The sequence below is a fragment of the Phyllostomus discolor genome, chromosome 3, assembly GCF_004126475.2.
Source record: "Phyllostomus discolor isolate MPI-MPIP mPhyDis1 chromosome 3, mPhyDis1.pri.v3, whole genome shotgun sequence".
Classification (NCBI taxonomy): Eukaryota; Metazoa; Chordata; class Mammalia; order Chiroptera; family Phyllostomidae; genus Phyllostomus; species Phyllostomus discolor.
The window spans coordinates 83,724,396-83,742,528 of NC_040905.2; the positions used below are offsets into that span (position 1 = coordinate 83,724,396).

The window sequence follows — 18,133 nt, forward strand, 5'->3', positions numbered from 1 at the left end:
GGTGGAATAACAACTGTATTTTTCTAGTCTGCTGTAGCTAGAGATGGCCTTGAAACCAATAAGCTGATCAAGGGGATGTGGACAGAAGTGGTATGTGCAACTTCTGGGCTGTGCCCTTCAAGGAAAGGAGATATCAATCTACTTCTTTTTTATTTCTTTTCTGCCAGCTAGAATGTAGTTGTGGTCCTGAGCCAACTTGGATCATGAAGTAGAGATTACATCCTAGGGATGGCAGAACAACAAAAGGAATCTGTAATCCCTGGATGATCTCACAAAGCCTTTGTGGTACTACATGTGGGATAATTAAACTACATTTTTAAAGCTGCTTTTAATTTGGTTCTCTGTTTTAAGCAGCTGGACCTATATTTTAACTAATTCAAATGTCTACTAAAAAAGATAAGCTAAGAAGAATATAAATGACCATAGCATGAGACAGAAAAATAGAATAAACAAAGGCATGAAAGAAAAAAAAGAAACAAACAAAGGCATGGGTAAAAATTAAGGATACAGAGAGGAATCACCTCAAATCAGGCTACAAGCTTTCAGAAAAGGTTGAAGTTTCTGCTCGGTAATAGACTTCAGACTGTCCATGGTGGTAGAGTGCAGGTCAGGGAATGTGCCTCCGCGGCTCACTTCTCTAGCAGTGGCGCTAGAAAGCAATGGTGATGGTAGCATGGTAGTGACAATTGGCCCATGCATAAAATATACTCAGAGAACATCAGGACCTTGGTATACTTTCTTAAATTAGTTGTGGTTTGGGTTAATGCTTTTTGAAAATTATCATAGAAATTTTAAAATTTAGGAGTAGAAGAAATTTTAGCAACTAGAAAAACTGCTCCAATGCACCTAAAAGAAAAGTAATTCCAGAGATGCTACATCAGTTTTGCACATAGCCAGTGGAAACTAGGGCTACCAGCCCAGTCAGGGCTGAGAGTTTGTACTTTATTTGTAAAGAATCCCTTTTTTTCTCCAGCAAAATTATAAGATCAAGTTGCTGTTTCCAATGTTCCCTTTTATTTTTCCACAAACATACCTTGCGTTGGCAAATCATTGTAGCTTTCAGAATATTTTCACTTGTTTTCTCATTTGATCCCGACAATAAGAATCTTGTGCAATGTGGGGAGTGGAGGATTAAGTAACATTCCCATTTTACTGACAAGGAACTTGAAGTCTCTAAGTGTCTTTCCCATGATGAAGAGCTAGTAATTGGCTGAAGGAATTAAGTATGATGCTTTTACCAATCTCCCACTTATTTCTGTAATTGTCATTTTTCCTGCCTTTCTGACTCTTAATCGAGGAAAAATACAAGGCTGGCAAAAGTAGTGAGTTGTGAGTTCACGAAACAGACTTTATTCTTGTATTATTATTTATTAATTATTGTATTATTTTACATACGAACAACTGTAAATCTACTTTTGCCAAACCCTGTAATGTGTAGTCCATGATGAAATTGTAATAAACTTCAGACAACATATTATTCAGAGTCTTTTTTTTATCTAGAGCTGCATTATTAAGTAGGTAGCCTCTAACCACCTGTGGCTATTTAGATTTAAATTAATTAAAATTAAGTAAAATTAAAGTCACACTAGTCACATTTCAAGTGCTCAGTGGTCACACATGGCCTGTGGCTATTCCATTAGATGGCACTGATACAGAAAATTTCCATGTCATCACAAAGTTCTATAGGACACACTTGAGAGATTTTTGAGATGTCTCTCTTCCATCAATTCTCAATCTTGTCCTCCTTATGGGTATAATAACCCAAGCGGTTCCCCAGCTCTTCCACTTCCTAAAGCAGGTTTTAAAACCAGTAACGCCAACAGAAATCATTTGGCTTACTCCCGCCAAGGAGGTGATGTGGTAACAGAAGTCCCAGTTTCTTCCACGAAACTCAGTACAGCGAGTGGGCGGGAAAAGTGAGCCTAAACCCAGACGCGGAGGTGGGAATAGGCAAACGCTTGGGGAGGTGCATCACGAGGCTGGAGGCGGGGCCACGAGAGGCGGGCAGAAGAGGTGGGGGAGCCAGGCGGCCAGCGCGCCGCCGGCATCCAGCCTTGAGTGCTCACGTGACAGGTCCGCGAGGCCGCTCGCGCAGTCGTCTGGGCCAGCGAAGATGGCGGCTGAGAGGGAACCTCCTCCGCTGGGGGACGGGAAGCCCAGCGACTTCGAAGAGCAGGAGGAGGGAGAAGACCTTTTCACCAGCACTGTTTCCACCCTAGAGGTGAGACCGCGTCACCGTGTGTGCGGCATTCCACCTTGGGTCCTACCTTTTAGGTGGCTTTTCCCTGCCCTGGTTTGCCCCTCCCCATCCCCTTGGGTTTGCAAGGACCTAATCGGGAAGACACCTGTGACACGGACCCCATCTGGGGCACCTGTCAGTGGGCTGGAGTTGACCTGGGTGGCTAGGCCTCCTCAGAGCAGCCGACGGCCTGGGCTCTGACCATATCCCCAGAGGAGCAGGGACCTGACAGAGCTCGCTGTGTCCTTTTCCTGTTACACTGGCCTTCGTAGGTGTCACTTGCACCTCTTGTAGACCAGAGAAGGTCTTGTCCTGGGTCTGAGTAAACCTCATCCCTCTTCCCTGTGCAGCCTGTTTGGAAAGGTGCTTGCTTTTCCCTCCCCTAGGGATGATGTGCCCCTGAAAGGGGAGAGCAGTGAAGTGAGCGCCAAGTGACCCAACGTCTGGAGGGAGTCTGTGGGTGCACTTTCCCCAGTCATGGCCTTTCATGCAGTGCCAGTTCCCCTTGAAGGTGGTGCCTCTTTTTTGAATTATTAAGTAGGTAAATGCATTTGACCGATATTGTTGTCTTCTTTAGTCCTAGATTTTTTTAAAGGATCATAGAATTTGTAAAACATAAAGTTGAAGGGAAGGAGTAGTCCAGGAAACTGTTGTGTGTGTGTGTGTGTGTTTTTAAGTTACCAGGGGAGAAGTAAAAACAGGCCCTCACTCCCTTTTCCTCTTTTCTCGCATGGTCAGCGATCTCTGAAATTGAGAGTTCCTGTTTTTGTCAAAGGAAACACCCTCTATGAACTTAAATGTATTGGGTCTCCTGCATCCAGTTCACGTTTAGTGTCTTTGCATTTGAAGAAAGCACGTACACCTCATTGTCCAGTTTTAAGTGTGTGTGTATGTAGTAAAATGTAAGCATGCTTTCTAGAGGATTGTTTGTTTACCTCAGGCTTTACTTCCTTGTAATTTGCTTGTGAATAAGCTTTCTTGGCTTGTTCAGCTCTGCATCAAATCAGTTGGAAATTACTGTAAAATATCTGTTATTTGAAGTTCAGTTGTCTGCAACTGGGAACTTATGGGAAACATTTTCAGCACTGACCACGTTCTGCTAATTGTATTTGCAGATGTTGGCCAAACCCTGCCTCCCCTCAGATCACGTGCTTGCCTAGGCTGAGGATAGTGCCTTCATCATTGTGTTCTACACAAAACCTTGAACATTTGCATTTAGTAAATGTTTGCTGGGTTGTCAAAACCAGCATCTCCTAAGAATTAGTAAAAATGATCGTACAGAACAAATTACCTTTGGGGGTTAGTATCCTTTTGGCCCTTTATACAACTATTCAGCCACTGTATTGAAAGTTAATGTCTGTGGGATCCTAGGCCCTGTATTGCCTTGGAGGGCAACAGAGGTTTTCCACTATCAAGGTTCAGTAGAAAGTTCAGTGACCTAGTGTAAACTAGAGTACTGTGGACTCATCATTCTGTTTAGTTGACATGGTTTAGAGTTGAGTAAAAGGAATTATAATATGTTTCCATTTGGATGGAACTTTTTAATAAGGTATTTGACTTTTTTCCAGTAAATATCTACAGAATTTGAGTATGAGTACGTTTATCTTAGTGCACTGTGAAAGCTGTAAATAAAATTGGTTTTGATTGTTCATCTAAATCCCTTATTTTGTAGACTGATTCAGGTTATTAATTGTAAGGGAGTATAACTATGAGTTATAGTTATACTATTATAAGGGAGTATAACCGAGTATAAATTCAGATTTTTTTTTTGCGCTCTTCTATTCGGGAAATGCTAGATAACAGTATTTCTTGATATACCAAAATATCCCTAAAGGGATGTTCTTTCAGTACTTCACTTTTCTTGTAAACAGTTCTTATATTTCAGTGTGCAGCAGAAACCATAGGATACTTGTTTGAAATGCACATGCCTTTGCCTCATTGGAATCTGCATGTTTAATAAATGCTCTAAGTCGGTGCTTTTCAAACTTTATACACAAGTTACTTAGGGATCTTATTGAAGTGCAAATTCTGATTCTGTAGGACTGGAATGAGCCCAGTATTCTACATTTTTAACCAACTGTCCTTAATTACATTGCTTCTGGTTTATAGACAACAATGAGTGAGTTAGTGACAAAATTCCTGGTGATTGTGATCCAGATCATCTACTTTGAATAGTTGTTACCTAAGAAAATAGTTATCATCTAGCTGTAAATTGAAAGTAAGACATATAAATTAGTGATTTTCAATTTTAAAAACATAAGTTAGGATTTTTAAAATTATATTCTTCATGTAGAAACTTTTCTGTAAAGGCATTTGAAGGGAAAAAATCAATTGAAATCCATATAAGTGAAAATTAAACTATAGACAACTTTTATGTCATAATTGTTAAATTTGCAGTGACTATACAATTTAGTGTATATGAACCCTATGAGTATATTTTACACCCAATATTAAGCTCCTTTCCTTTCAAAATTTAAGAACAGTCACATAAAGCTGTATTCAGTAAACAAGGCATAATAAAACCCCTAGTGCATGTTTCTGTTGTGGTTATGGAACAAAGTGATAGGAGGCCAACATCGGAGGCATGGAAGGGAATGCGAAGGGTGGGGGACTGACAAAAGCCATTTTCTTCTTTAATACCTGAGAAGCAAAGCTTTACATTGTTTAGAAGTATTCTCTTTTCCTTAAAAGATACAACCCTAAGTTTAAAAGGTACTTATCCTAAGGAGGCATGTAGTGATAAGACAGCACCTGAAAAATAATAAACTCAGGAAATTTATATCAAATGCCTGCACTTTTTTAAAAAAACAGCTTTGTTGATAGCCCTGACCAGTGTGGTTCAGTTGGTTGGGTGTGGTTCTACAAAGTAGAAGGTTGCCAGTTCAATTCCGGTTAGGGTACTTGCCTGGGTTTTGGGTTCATTTCCTGGTCAGGGTATATACAAGTGATCAATGTTTCTCCCTCACATTGATGTTTATTTCCCTCTCTTTCTCCCTCCCTTCCCCTCTCTCTAAATCATAAATAAATATAATCTTTAAAAATAGCTTTGTTGAGATACAATTCACATACCATACAATGTATCCATTTAGTATGTGCAATTTAATGGGTTTTAGTACATTCACAGATATATGCCATCATCATCATAATCGTCTTAGAACATTTTCATCACTAAAGAAAATAAATTTTAAAAACCCATACCCTTAACTATTACCTCCTGCTCCCATTCCTCAAACCCCTCTAATCCCAACCTTAAGCTACCACTAAGTTATTTTCTGTCTCTATAGTCTTCCCTACTCTGGACTTTGTATGAATGAAATCATATAGTATGTGGTCTTTAGTGACTCACTTTTTTCACGGAGCATAATGTTTTCAAAGACTCCTTAATTCTTTTTTATGCCTAAATAATATTCTACTATGTGGCTGTACCACTTTTTGTTTGTTCATTTGTCAGTTGATGGACATTTGGGTTGTTTACACATTTTGGCTATTACAAATAATGCTGCAATAAACATTCATGAACAAAAAGAATTACTGGGTCATGAGGTAACTCCACATTTAATCATTTGAAGAATTGCTGGAGTGGTTTGTCAAAGTGGCCACATCATTTTACATTCCTACCAGCCGTGTGTGAGGGTAGCAGTTTCTCCACATCCTCACCACATTTGTTCTTATGTTTTCGATTCTATTTTAATGAGTATGAAGTGGTTTCTTAGTATGGTTTTGATTACATTTTCCTGATGACTCATGATGTCATACGTCTTTTCATGTGCGTACTGGCCCTATATGTATCTTCTTTGGAGAAATTTCTGTTTAGATCCTTTGCTAATTTTTAACTGGGTTGTTATTGAGTTGTAAGAATTCTTTATATATTCTAGATACACGTTTTTTTTTTAAACAGATAACATGATTTGCAGACATTTTCTCCTATTCTGTGGGTTGTCTTTTATTTATGATGGTCTTTGAAGCACAAAAACTTCGATCAAGTCCACTTTTTTATTTTGTTGCTCATGCTTTCAGTGTCCTATATAAGAATCCTCTGCCAAATCCAAGATCATGTTTTCTTCTAAGAATTTAATAGTTTTGGCTCTTACATTTAGGTCTTTAATCTGTTTTGAGTTAATTTTTATATAAGGTAAGAAGTAAGTATCTAACCTCATTCTTTTGCATGTGGCAATCCAGTTGTCTCAGCACCATTTGTTGAAAAGACTGTTGTTTCCCCATTGAATGGTCCTGGCACCCTTGTCCAAAATCAGTTGACTATAGGTGTTTATACCTGGTTCTTATACTAACACTCAGATCTAAGGGTCAGCTGAAGTTAAGATGAGGACCACGGCTTCCTTTCACATGATAGAGTTTATAGAGCATTTCAAGTGAAATTTACAGTTTGGAGACTCACAGGTCTTAGAATTACCTTCCCATCATGTAACCCCATGCTGTAAATACTCCGAAGATACCATACTTAGTTCACGTCAGTAAATACTTGAGTATTTACTCTCTGCTACTGTTTAGGTGATAATGGGAATGCACATATCAGCAAGATACTTCAAGTCTTTGAGGACAAAAGTCTCCAGTGGAGAAGAAGGAGGCATACATAAGTCTGATATAGATGGACTGGGATTATATGACCTGGAAACACACCAGTTTTCACTGAAAATACCAGTGAAATGCAGAGATTCTTACTGTTACTACCACGGAGTAGGTGAACAGTGAATGTTTTTGTTGGCTGAGAAACACTCAGTGAGGATGTGATATTTAAGAGAGAGCTTGAAGGGTAGAATGAAATTTCAAAGTGGGAGAATGGCAAGGATCACTTAAGGTTTAGTCCATATTCTAGGGAACCATGAATAATTCAGAGTTGCTGACTATAGAATATCACAGGTTTTCTATGTGGTAAGATTTTAAAGGGATTTGGAATTTGTTGTGTGGGTGGGTGAAAGCTGTGTAAGGTTTGTGTGACAGTAACAAAATCACCTGGGAATATTAATATGCCAGAAGTCCAAGGGATAAATTTGAGTGGGAGTTATAATTGTTAGGTTGATTAGATGGAAGATATTTTAGTGTGAGGTTAAAGGCCTCAAGAAGAAAGTAAAAATAAAAAAGAAAAGGAAATTGATGTAATAGCAGAGTAAAAGATAGACATTTTAGGATTTATAGTCCTTCAGGTGATTTTTAGGAGAAGAAATTATGAGTTTATTTCATTTGGGATTATAATACACCATTGAAGATAACATTAGATAGCTAGAAAATGCTGGATGAGCTAGAGAAGTAGATTTGGAGTCTGCCATAAATTTATTGAATAACACTAAACCAGACTCTGTGTGGAAATATAGTCCCTGCCCTCAGTAGGAGCTGATATATAGATGTAGCTGTGTGACCAAAAACCTGCAGTACCAGGTGATACGTGAAGCATGCATAAAGTATGCATAGTATACAGAAATACTAGAGAAGACTGGAGTGACTTAAGTGCATCGAGATGATCTTTGGAACCCTGAAAGTGGATAACATTAAGAGTAAGTAGAGACTCTAGCTTGATAAAGAGGAACTAAAATGTAATATCTGTTGTCCCACTGCAACAGGGTGTAATTTGTTTTCTTTTTTTTTTAAGATTTTATTTATTCATTTTTAGAGAGGGAAGGAAGGGAGAAAGAGAGAGAGAGAGAAACATCAATGTGCGGTTGCTGGGGACCTGGCCTGCAACCCAGACATGTGCCCTGACTGGGAATCGAACCTGTGATGCTTTGATTTGCAGCCCGTGCTCAATCCATTGAGCTACGCTAGCCACATCTGTTTTCTTAATTGTGTTTTCTAATCTTAGATAGGTCTTCAACTTTAAATGTTTTTTTTTTAAATTTTATTGTGAATTACAGATGTTTCAGAGAAAAATAAGCATTTTGTATACAGGTATTTAAAGGCAGCAGCATAGAGATTTATGAAGAGATTTTTTGTTGATCACTTTCTTTTGAAACCATTACATTTAAAAACTTTAGAATGAATTACTTTTAGTGCCTATAAAAATGTTGTTTTGTGAAGTTGCATGAGGCACAGATGTTCAATTCTTTTGCAAATTTTTTTCTTTAAAAGAATAAAATTATTCTTTATTTTTTTAATTGATTTTAAAGAGAGAGGTAAGGAGAGAGAGAAAGAAAAACATTGATTTGTTATTAATTTCTCCATTCATTGGTTGCTTCTTGTATGTGCCCTAACTGGAGAGGAGATCAAACCTGCAACCTTGACGTATCAGAAAGATTCTAACCAACCTGAGCTACCTGGTCAGGGCTGAAATTCTTTAATGTTAATTTTACAAATGCACACATTCCTGTGAAATTGAACTCTTGTGGGTTTTCTCCCCCTGTGATGATAGTTTTTAGCTGAGATGAAATTTACCTTAATTTAGTAAAGTTCACTATCACCTCTGTCAAGATATGGAACACTTCCATATTCCCCCACACCCCCCAAAATTCTCTCATGTAGTTAACCCCTTCCACTCCTAGCATCTGATAACCACTGATCTTTTTTCCCCCTATGGTTTTGACTTTTCCAGAATGTCATGTAAACGGAATAAACATACAGTATGAAACTTCTTGAGTCTAGTTTCTGTAACTTGTCATAAAGCATTTGAGATTTATCAGTGTTATTGCATATATCAATAGTTCATTTATTTTTTTACTGAATAAATTATTGTATATACATATCACAGTTTGTTGTTGAAGGACATTTCTGTTGTTTCCAGTTTTAGGCATTAATGAGTAAAACCAACCAATACGAACATTTATGTACAGGCTTTTTATGAACACAGCTTCCATTTCTTTTGTGTATATACTTAGGGTAGGAGTACTGGGTTGTATGGTTAATATGTATATAACTTATAAAAAACTGCCAATGTTTCTCTCGAAAAGGTTCCATGGAGATAAGGTACAGGGAGGTGAAGTCATTTGCTTTTAGTCCCATGAGTTAATGGCTGTGGTATATTACTCGTATTCAATAGGATAGTGTTTTGAGAATTGATTGTGGTTTCATGAAAAGAAGTGCACGATGCGTTAAGAAAAAAGCATATCACTGTATTTCCTGATGTGATAAAAGTTATTTTTGTATAAGCTACCCCATGAAACCTTGTATGAAGCTAGATATGTCTATTTTAGCCTCTGGTTAGGTTTGCATTCATATGATCTCTGAAATCTTATCATTTTATAATTAAAATTTTATAATTTTTCCACAAACTCTTTTCCACAGCAGCTGTATCATTTTGCAGTCAACAATGAATGAGAAGTCTAATTGTTCCGCATCCTTGTCAGCACTTGTTAGTATAACTTTTTATTTTAAGTAGTGGTGAGCTTGAGGCTAGTTTATACAGACTTAAAAGACGATTGTTTAATTTTCAGTAATTTTGTAAACTGGTTAGTAAATACAGACATTGTTAAAAATTAAAGTATATAAATTTATAATTAAATTACATTAAAAGCAAAGGTAATAAATACTTTAAACTTGTCACTTCCTAATTCCTTTACTACATTTTACTGTTTTCCTGTGCTGTTGAAGATTATGTCTATTGTATCTGGGGGAAAGTATATATTTTCCAAACTTCACAGGTGAGGGGTAATCAGGCACAGTGGACATGTTTACACCACAGAAGTCAGCCAAAGCTAAAAATCAGGATCTTCTCTCCCTGAGACCTGGTTGCTAAACATCTACCAGCACACCACTGATTTTTTAACCATTCTAGTCAGTGTGTAGTGTTTATCTCATTGTAGTTTTAGTATGTGTTCTCTAATGATTAAGCATGCTGAGTATCTTTTTGTGGGATGCCCCATCCCAGCGGAACTCTCCTGGCTGCCAGGGCTGAGAAGTAAGTCATTCTGGACACAATCTGTTGTTCTAGTGGGAAAGGGGGTGGCTGCGATTCCCTCTTGTGGAGAATGCCCTGAGCCCTTCCCTTACCCGGCTTTTATTGGGATCATTATGCCCAGGGGTATACAGTATGTATGCAGAGCTCATCAATCAATGTCTAAAGGCCATAGTTATAGAAAACAGACATTATCTATAGATAACAATTGAGGAAACACAGAGATCTGCCTCAGGTCAGGGTCTGTTAGATATGCTGGCCCCTGAGGGTGGTTAAGAGATTAGGAGTTCACTCCTGCTTTGGATTTAGATACCTGATTAGTGGCAACTAGGATGAGCAAAGCAAGCCTCAAGGGGTATAATGCATTCTTTAGGCCTGAACTCCCATGGGAACCCTCGAGGTTAGTATCAGGTCACGCCTGCCTCCAGCATCCCTGGTGTTCAGGTCAAGACTTACTGGACTTACCTTTACCTTTCAAGGCCTTGCTCATGCAGGGCTACAGTCTTTGATACCACACAGAGTGGTCCCCAACATCTTTTCATGTATATATTCACCCCCTGAAAATTATCTTCTCTGGTGATGTCTTTTCACATCTTTTGCACATTTTAAAAATTGGGTTTCCTCATTGAGTTTTGAGAAATTTTTATGTATTCAAAATACAAATACCATGACAGATATTTTTTCCCCAGCCTGTGGCTTGTCTTTTTATGCTAATAACAGTATCTTTCACAGAACAAAGTTTGTTATTTTGGTGAAGTTCAAGTTATCCTTTCTTTTTGATAGTACTTTATATGTCACATATGAAATCCTCTGCTAACATTAACCCAGGGTCACAAGGGCTTTGCTTATGTTTTCCTCTAGAAGTTTTATAGTTTTAGATTGTACATATAGGCCTGGGATTCATTTTGAGTTAGTTTTCATAAGAGTTGAGATTCATTATTTTTGCAGGTAGATATACAGTTGTTCCACCACCATTTGTTGAGAGGTAATCATGCTTAAGGTTTATTTTATGATTCAGAATATGTTCTGTCATGGAAATACTATATGTGCCTTTGAAAAGAATACATAGTCTGATGTTGGGTGGAATGTTCTATAAATGTCAGATCAAGTTGGTTGATAGTATTTTGGAATACACCCAACAACATTGTTGAATCTCAGGTGCTTTATGCTAAGTTAAAGAAGCACTGAGACTCAGAAAGTTTTTCCTTTGGATTGGTTTTGCCTCTTCATCAAAAATCAATTGAGCATATATGTGTGGGTCTATTTCTGGACTCTATTCTGTGCATTGATCTATTGACCGTCCTTTAGCCAGTTTTAGGCTACCTTGATTACTGTGACTTAGTCTTGAAATCAGGTAGTGTGAATCCACTGACCCTTCTTTTCAAAATTGTCTTGACTATTACAGTTTTTTTGCCTTGCCATATAATTTTATAATCAGTTTATTAATTTCTATCGTTTATTAGTTTAGGGAGAATTAACATTAACAATATCGAGCCTTTAAGCCATAAGAATACTATTTTTCTTCATCTCTATATATCTTACTTGATTTTCATCAGTGTTTATAGTTCTCTGCATACAGATCTAGCACATATGTTCTTAGTTTATACCTCAGTGTTCCATGGGTTTATGGCACTTTTATTTCTTTCTACATTTGCTCATGGGTGGTATATTGACCCCATTTCCTGCAACTGTGCTGAGCACTCATTAGTTCTACTACGTTTTTTATAGAGTCCTTGGGATTTTTCTGGGTAGATAATCATGTTATCCGTGATTAGAGTTTATTCCCTCCCTCCCTCCCTCCCTCCCTTCCTTCCTTCCTTATGCCTTTTTAAAAATCTTGCCTTAAAGCACTAGCTAGGGCCACCAGTATTATATTGAATAGAAGCAGTGAGTCTGGATATCCTTTCACCTTTCTGGTTATAGGAGGAACATATTCATTTTTTCTTGCTTAAATACTAAATTATTCATTAATTGTCTTTGTAGGTGTTAAAGGAGATCCCTTCTATTCCTAGTTTTCTGAAATTTTGTATCCATGAATGGATGTTGATTTTGGCAAATGCTTTTTTGCATCTAGTAAGATGGTCATATACTTTTTTCTTTAGGTATTTTTTTTATCCTCACCCTAGGACATGCATGCTTGCTTTATTTATTTATTTGGGACAGGGATAGAAAAAGAGAGGGAAAGAAACATCAATGTGAGAGAGAAACATCTATCAGTTGCCTCCTGCATGCACACTGACTGGAGACCTAACCTACAGCCTAGGCATGTGCCCTGACTGGGAATTGAACCCACGACCTTTCAGTTTATGGAATGACGTCTAACCAACTGAACCACACTGGAGGACAAGTTTTCTTTAGTTTTTTGATAAAGTGGATTACATCGAATTCAGTTGTTGAATAAACCCACATTCCTAGGATAAACCACGCATAGTCATAATTTTGTTTGTATGTATGTATGTATATATTTATATGTGTGTATATATATATACACACACATCTGGATTCAGTTTGCTGTTTTTTTGTTTAGGCTCTTGTATACATGGTCGTGACAGATATTTGCACTGTTTTCTCCTATTTGTCATGTGTTTTCTTGATATTGGTATCACTAGTGCTGGCCTCATTAAATTAATTCAGTTGTTTTATTCCTCTTATATTCTTGAAGGAGTTGAATGAAGTTAGTTTTATGTCTTCTTTAAATGATAGAGCTCACTAGAGGAGTCATCTTAACATGTAGTTTTGTTTGTTGGAAGACTTTTGATTATAAATTCAGTACCTTTAATAGATAGAGGACTTCTTGGTGAATTTTGGTGTAGTATGTGTCTTTCAAGGAATTTGTCCATTAAAAATTTAGAAATTTGGGGGCATAGATTTTTTCATAATACTCCCTTACCATGTCTGTGGGGTCTGTGGGTGATTCCTGTCCCTTGGCATTACTGGTATTGGTAATTTGTGTCTTTGCTTGCTTCTTTATATATTCATTTATTTTAATCTTGGTAAAGGTTTGTCATTTTATTGGAATCGTTTCAAAGAGTCAGATTTTTTATTTGAGACCATTTTTTTACCACTTTAATTACATCCCAAAATTTTTGATATTTTTCTTTTGATTCAGTTTAAACTATTTTCTAGTTTCCCTGTGACTTCCTATTTGATATATGGTTTAGTTAGAAGTGTATTAACTTCCAAATTTGGAGGGTTTTCTAGGTCACTTTCTGTTACTGATTTTTAGTTGAATTTGATTATGATCATTGTTTTATGATTTCAGTTCTTTTAAATTTATTAAGGCTTGTCTTATGGCCCAGAGTATGGTTTATTATGGTGCCTGTTCTTTGTACACTTGAAAAGAATGTGTATAGTGTGATGTTATTGTTGGAATGTTCTATAACTATTAAGTCAAGTTAGTTGATAGTATTTTACAGGTATCTATCTTTTCTTATTATCTGTTCTGTCATTTACTGAGAGAAGAGAGTTAAAATCTTCAAGTAAAATCATACATTTTAATGTTTTCCTTTTTCTTTTAGTTCAGTTTTAACTTCATGTCTATTGAAGCTCTGTTGTTAAACACATAGACATTTAGCATTGTTACAGTTTTTTGGTAAATTGATCCTTTTATCACATGATGCCCCTTGTTATTGTTGGTAATACCCGTTATTCTGAAGTCTTCTTTACCTGAAGTCAAATGTAGCACTCCAGCTCTCATCTGCATCTGTAAAGTAGGTTATTTATAGGCAGCATATTCTTATGTATTGTTATTTTTTATATCCAGTCTGGCCACATCTAATTGGTATGTTTAGACTGTTTACATTTACTATAATTATTGGTGAGGTGGATGAGATCTACCACTTTATTTGTATATTGTTTTTCTAGTTTCCCTTTTCTCCCTTCTTTTGTATTAGTTTAGTGTTTGTTAGTATTCCATTTTAATGTATCTAGTAGATGTTTTATTTTATCTCCTTTGCCTATCTATAAATATATATTTTAAAGTTATTATTTTAGGCATTACAATATATATCTAACCATTTATAGGCCAATTAGAGTGAATATTGTATTTCTACAAATTAAATGCTGAGCCTTACAATGATATAGGTCCATTTACCTCCCTTCTTTTATGTTATAGTTTGCAGCATTACTAGTAATAGCCAAGTATGGAATCAACCTGTATGCCCATCAATAGATGAATGGATGAAGAAGATGTAATAATATACACACACTGGAATATTATTCAGCAATAAAAAAGAATGCAGTCTTTTCATTTATGACATCATGGATGGACCTAAAGGGTAATTATGCTAAGTAAAATAAGTCAGACAAAGAAAGACAAATACCGTATGGTCTCACTTATATGTGGAATCTAAAAAAAAAACATGAGTGAGTAACAGAACAAAATTGAACAAGCTGATGGTTGCCAAAGGGAAGGGGGTGGTAGTATGAGAATTAAACAAACAAACAAACAAAAAAAGCTCAGCTGAATTGTGATTATGGTAAATGTAAATGACTCCAGGTAGCACCTAAATCCTGTATCTCCTGAAGTGATCTTAAATATCACAAATATATCTCAGAGTTATATGCCTGTCATGTATGATGTTGAAAATGACATCAGTGGGGGAATAAAAATAAAACCCCCAAGAGAACATCTACTATTCTGTCCAACAGAACCAAAAAAAGAAAACCCAGTAGTCTAAAGAATAGATAACAGAAATTCTTATTAGTATTTTTCTCTGCCTTCTTTTATTGCTTTTCTGCAAGGGTGATCCAAGCTGAGCAAAATTGTGTGACAGTACAGGCAGCTAAAACTCTCAAAGAAGCCCGTGTTTCTGGGAAACAGCCTTAGAAGAAAGAACAATGTCTCTTTTCCCAAGCAAGACCAGGTTTGTTTACTATCTAGTATAATAATGTCTCCTTTGGAGCAAAAAATAGGCAGATTTATTGCCTATTATAAGTGATTTGGGTTCTCTAAACTTGGGTTCCTCAGCTGTGACACAACCAAAGCAGTGCAGTATCAGCCTGGGCCCTCCATCTTGCCACCCTGGCAAGTGGCCACCCTGGCAAGGGAAGGGCAAGGGAAATTGTCACAAACATGACACTCATGCTGCTTGTCGTGCTTTGTAGTAAAGTTCTGTATCATGTCTTTTTCCAGCCACCATAAAACAAGTTTTTTTTTTACTAGCTTACAAGAAGGGTGTAATTTTAGGCCCTTTAGGCCTTTAGAACCTTTAGGTTCTTGAGATAAAAGTCAGTGAACTTGAAGATAAATCATTAGAAAATATCCATGTTGCATAACAGAGGCAGAAGAATTGAAGAAAAAGAACAGAATTTAGAGACCTGTGAGGCAATATAAAAAAATTGAACATTCATGTTATTGGTGTCCTAGAAAGAGAGCAGTACAGAAAAATATTTCTAGAAATGATGGCTAAAAGCTTCCCAAATTTAGTGAAAGACAAATTTTAATTCAGGAACAAGCAAATCTAAACAAGACAAGTTCAGAGAGTACCATTTGCAGCCACATCATTAAAAAAAGACTGAAAAACAAAGATTAAAAATTAAGAGACTTGAAGCAGCTAAAGAAAAATAAATTGTATTTAGGGAAACAGAAGGATTGTATATTTCTCACCAGCAATCAGAATTGGTGTTTTTGTTCTGTTTGGATGGAATACCCAGAAGTGGAATTGCTGGGTCATGTGACAGATCTACGAGTACTTCTGATTTTTTGAGGATTCTCCATAGTTGTCCATAGTTGCTTCACAAATTTACAGTCCCATGGACAATTCACAAGTGTTCCCTTTCCTCCACATCCTCACCAGCACTTTTTATTGGTTGATTTATTCTGACAGGTGTGAGATGACATCAAATTGTGGTTTTAATTTGCAATTCCCTGTTAGTAATGTTGAATATCTTTTCATGTCTGTTGGTCATCTGTATGTCCTCTTGGGAGAAATGTCTGTCTAGGTCCTCTGCCGAATTTTTAATTGGACTTTTTGGTTTTTCTTTTCTTTTTTCTTTCCTTTTCTTTCTTTTTTTTTTTTTTTGGTATTTTGTGTGAGTTCCTTATATATTTCAGATATTAACCCTTTATTGGGTATATCATTTATGGATATTTTCCTCCATTCAGTGGGTTGTCTTTTTGTTTTGTTAATGATATCTTTCACTGTGCAAAAACTTCAGTTTGATATAGTCCCATTTGTTTATTTTTTCTTTTGATTCCTTTGCTTGAGGAGATATATCCAAAAAGATATTGCTACGAATTGTGTCAGTTTACTGTCAGTGTTTTCTCTTAGGAGTTTTATAATCTCAGGTCTAACATTCAGATCTTTAATCGGTTTTGAGTTTATTTTTGTACATAGTGTAAGAAAGTGGTCTCATTTTGTTGTTGTTGTTTTATATTGGGTTGGCCAAAAAGTCCATTTAGTTTTTTTTGTAAAAGACACATTTTTCATTTTCACCAGTAACTTGATTGATTTGGATATTTCAGTATGTTGGCTACCTCCCACATGGTATAATGCTGATCATTCTCAATTCATGTCTTGATTGCTTGCTGTCAATCTAACTGGTGTACCTATCCAACCATGGAGCATCATCCAGCAAGAAACCTCCAGCACGAAAGTTCACAAGCCACTTTTGACACATTGGATCACTCACAACACCTTCTCCATACATTGAACAAATCTTTTTTTTTGCATTTCAACAGCGTTTTTACCTTTCTTGAAATAATAATGCATAATATGCTGAAAATGCTGCTTATTTTCTTTCATCTTCAGTATTAAAATGACAACACAAAAATTCACCAATTTTGATAACTTTTTTTAAGTGCACACTCATGACAGCTGTCACAATACAGTCTAACAAATTGTGTTGAATGAAGTTAAAGACAACTAAGCATTACTAGAGCCATTTTGGGAAAAAAACTAAATGAACTTTTTGACCAACCCAATGTGTGTGTGTGTGTATCCCGTTTTGCAACCACCACTTATTGAAGAGGCTTTCTTTACCCTTCACACGTCCTTGCCTCCTTTGTCATAGATTGACTATATAAGTGAGGATTATTTCTGGGCTTTCTACTCTATTTCATTAATCTATGTGTATCTGTTTTTATGCCAGTATCATACTGTAGCTTTGTAGTATAGTTTGATATCAAAGATGATACCTCCCACTTTGTCTTTTCTTATGCTTTCTTTAGCTATTCCGGTTCCTTTGTGGTTCCATATAAATTTGAGGATTAGTAGTTTTAATTCTGATAAGAACGCATTGGTATTTTAATAGGGATTGCATTGAATTTGTATATTGTTTTAGATAGTAAGGACATTTTAACGATATTAGTTCTTCCAATCCATGAGCAAGGTGTATGTTTGACTTATTTGTATCTTGTTCAGTTTCTTTCTTCAGTGTCTTAACAGTTTTCAGAGTACAGATGTTTCACCTCTTTGGTGAAATTTATTCCAAGGTATGTCATAATGTGTGATGCAATTGTAAATTGGATTGCTTTCTTAATTTCTTTTTCTGATTGTTCATTATTGGTGTATAGAAACACTACAGATTTCTGTGTATTTTATGTCTGCAACTTTACTGAGGTCATTTATTCTAATAGTGTTTTGGAGTCTAGAGTGTTCTATGTATACCATCATGTCATCTGCAAATAATGAGTTTTACTTCTTTCTTCCTGATATGACTGCCTTTTGTTTCTTTGCCTTGTCTGAATACTATGGCTAGGACTTGATACCATGTTGAATAGAAGTGTTGTTTAGTGGGCATCTTTGTCTTGTTCCCCATGTTAGAGGAAGGCTTTCAGCTTTTTACTATTGGATATGATATTAGCTGTGGGTTTGTCATAAATGGACTTTATTATGTGTAGATATATTCCTCCTATATTAACTTTGTTGAGAGTTTATGTCATAAAAGGATGTTGAATTTTGTTGTGCTTTTTCTACATAAGTTGAGATGATCATATGGTTTTTATTCTTTGTTTTGTTAATGTATTGCATTAATTGATTTACGGATATTGGACCTTCCTTGCACCCCTGAGATGAATCCCACTTGTTTATAGTATATCATCTATGTAATGT

At 36.3% G+C, this 18,133-nt stretch overlaps 1 protein-coding gene across 4 annotated transcripts in view; it reads left to right on the forward strand.

Annotated features, from left to right (window-relative positions):
• The first annotated feature begins 2,012 nt into the window (after positions 1-2,012).
• The window catches only part of SNX2 (sorting nexin 2), a 63,893-nt gene continuing 47,772 nt past the window's right edge, over positions 2,013-18,133 (forward strand). For 2 of the 4 annotated variants that reach the window (XM_036020694.1, XM_028508922.1), the window contains exon 1: positions 2,093-2,221. Coding sequence is in view for 2 of the 4 variants with exons in the window: in XM_028508919.2 (XP_028364720.1) it covers positions 2,114-2,221 (108 nt within the window). In the remaining 2 variants the exon portion in view is untranslated. Of the gene's footprint in view, positions 2,222-18,133 lie in introns of all 4 variants that reach the window. The other 2 variants (XM_028508919.2, XM_028508915.2) reach the window with 2 other exon arrangements.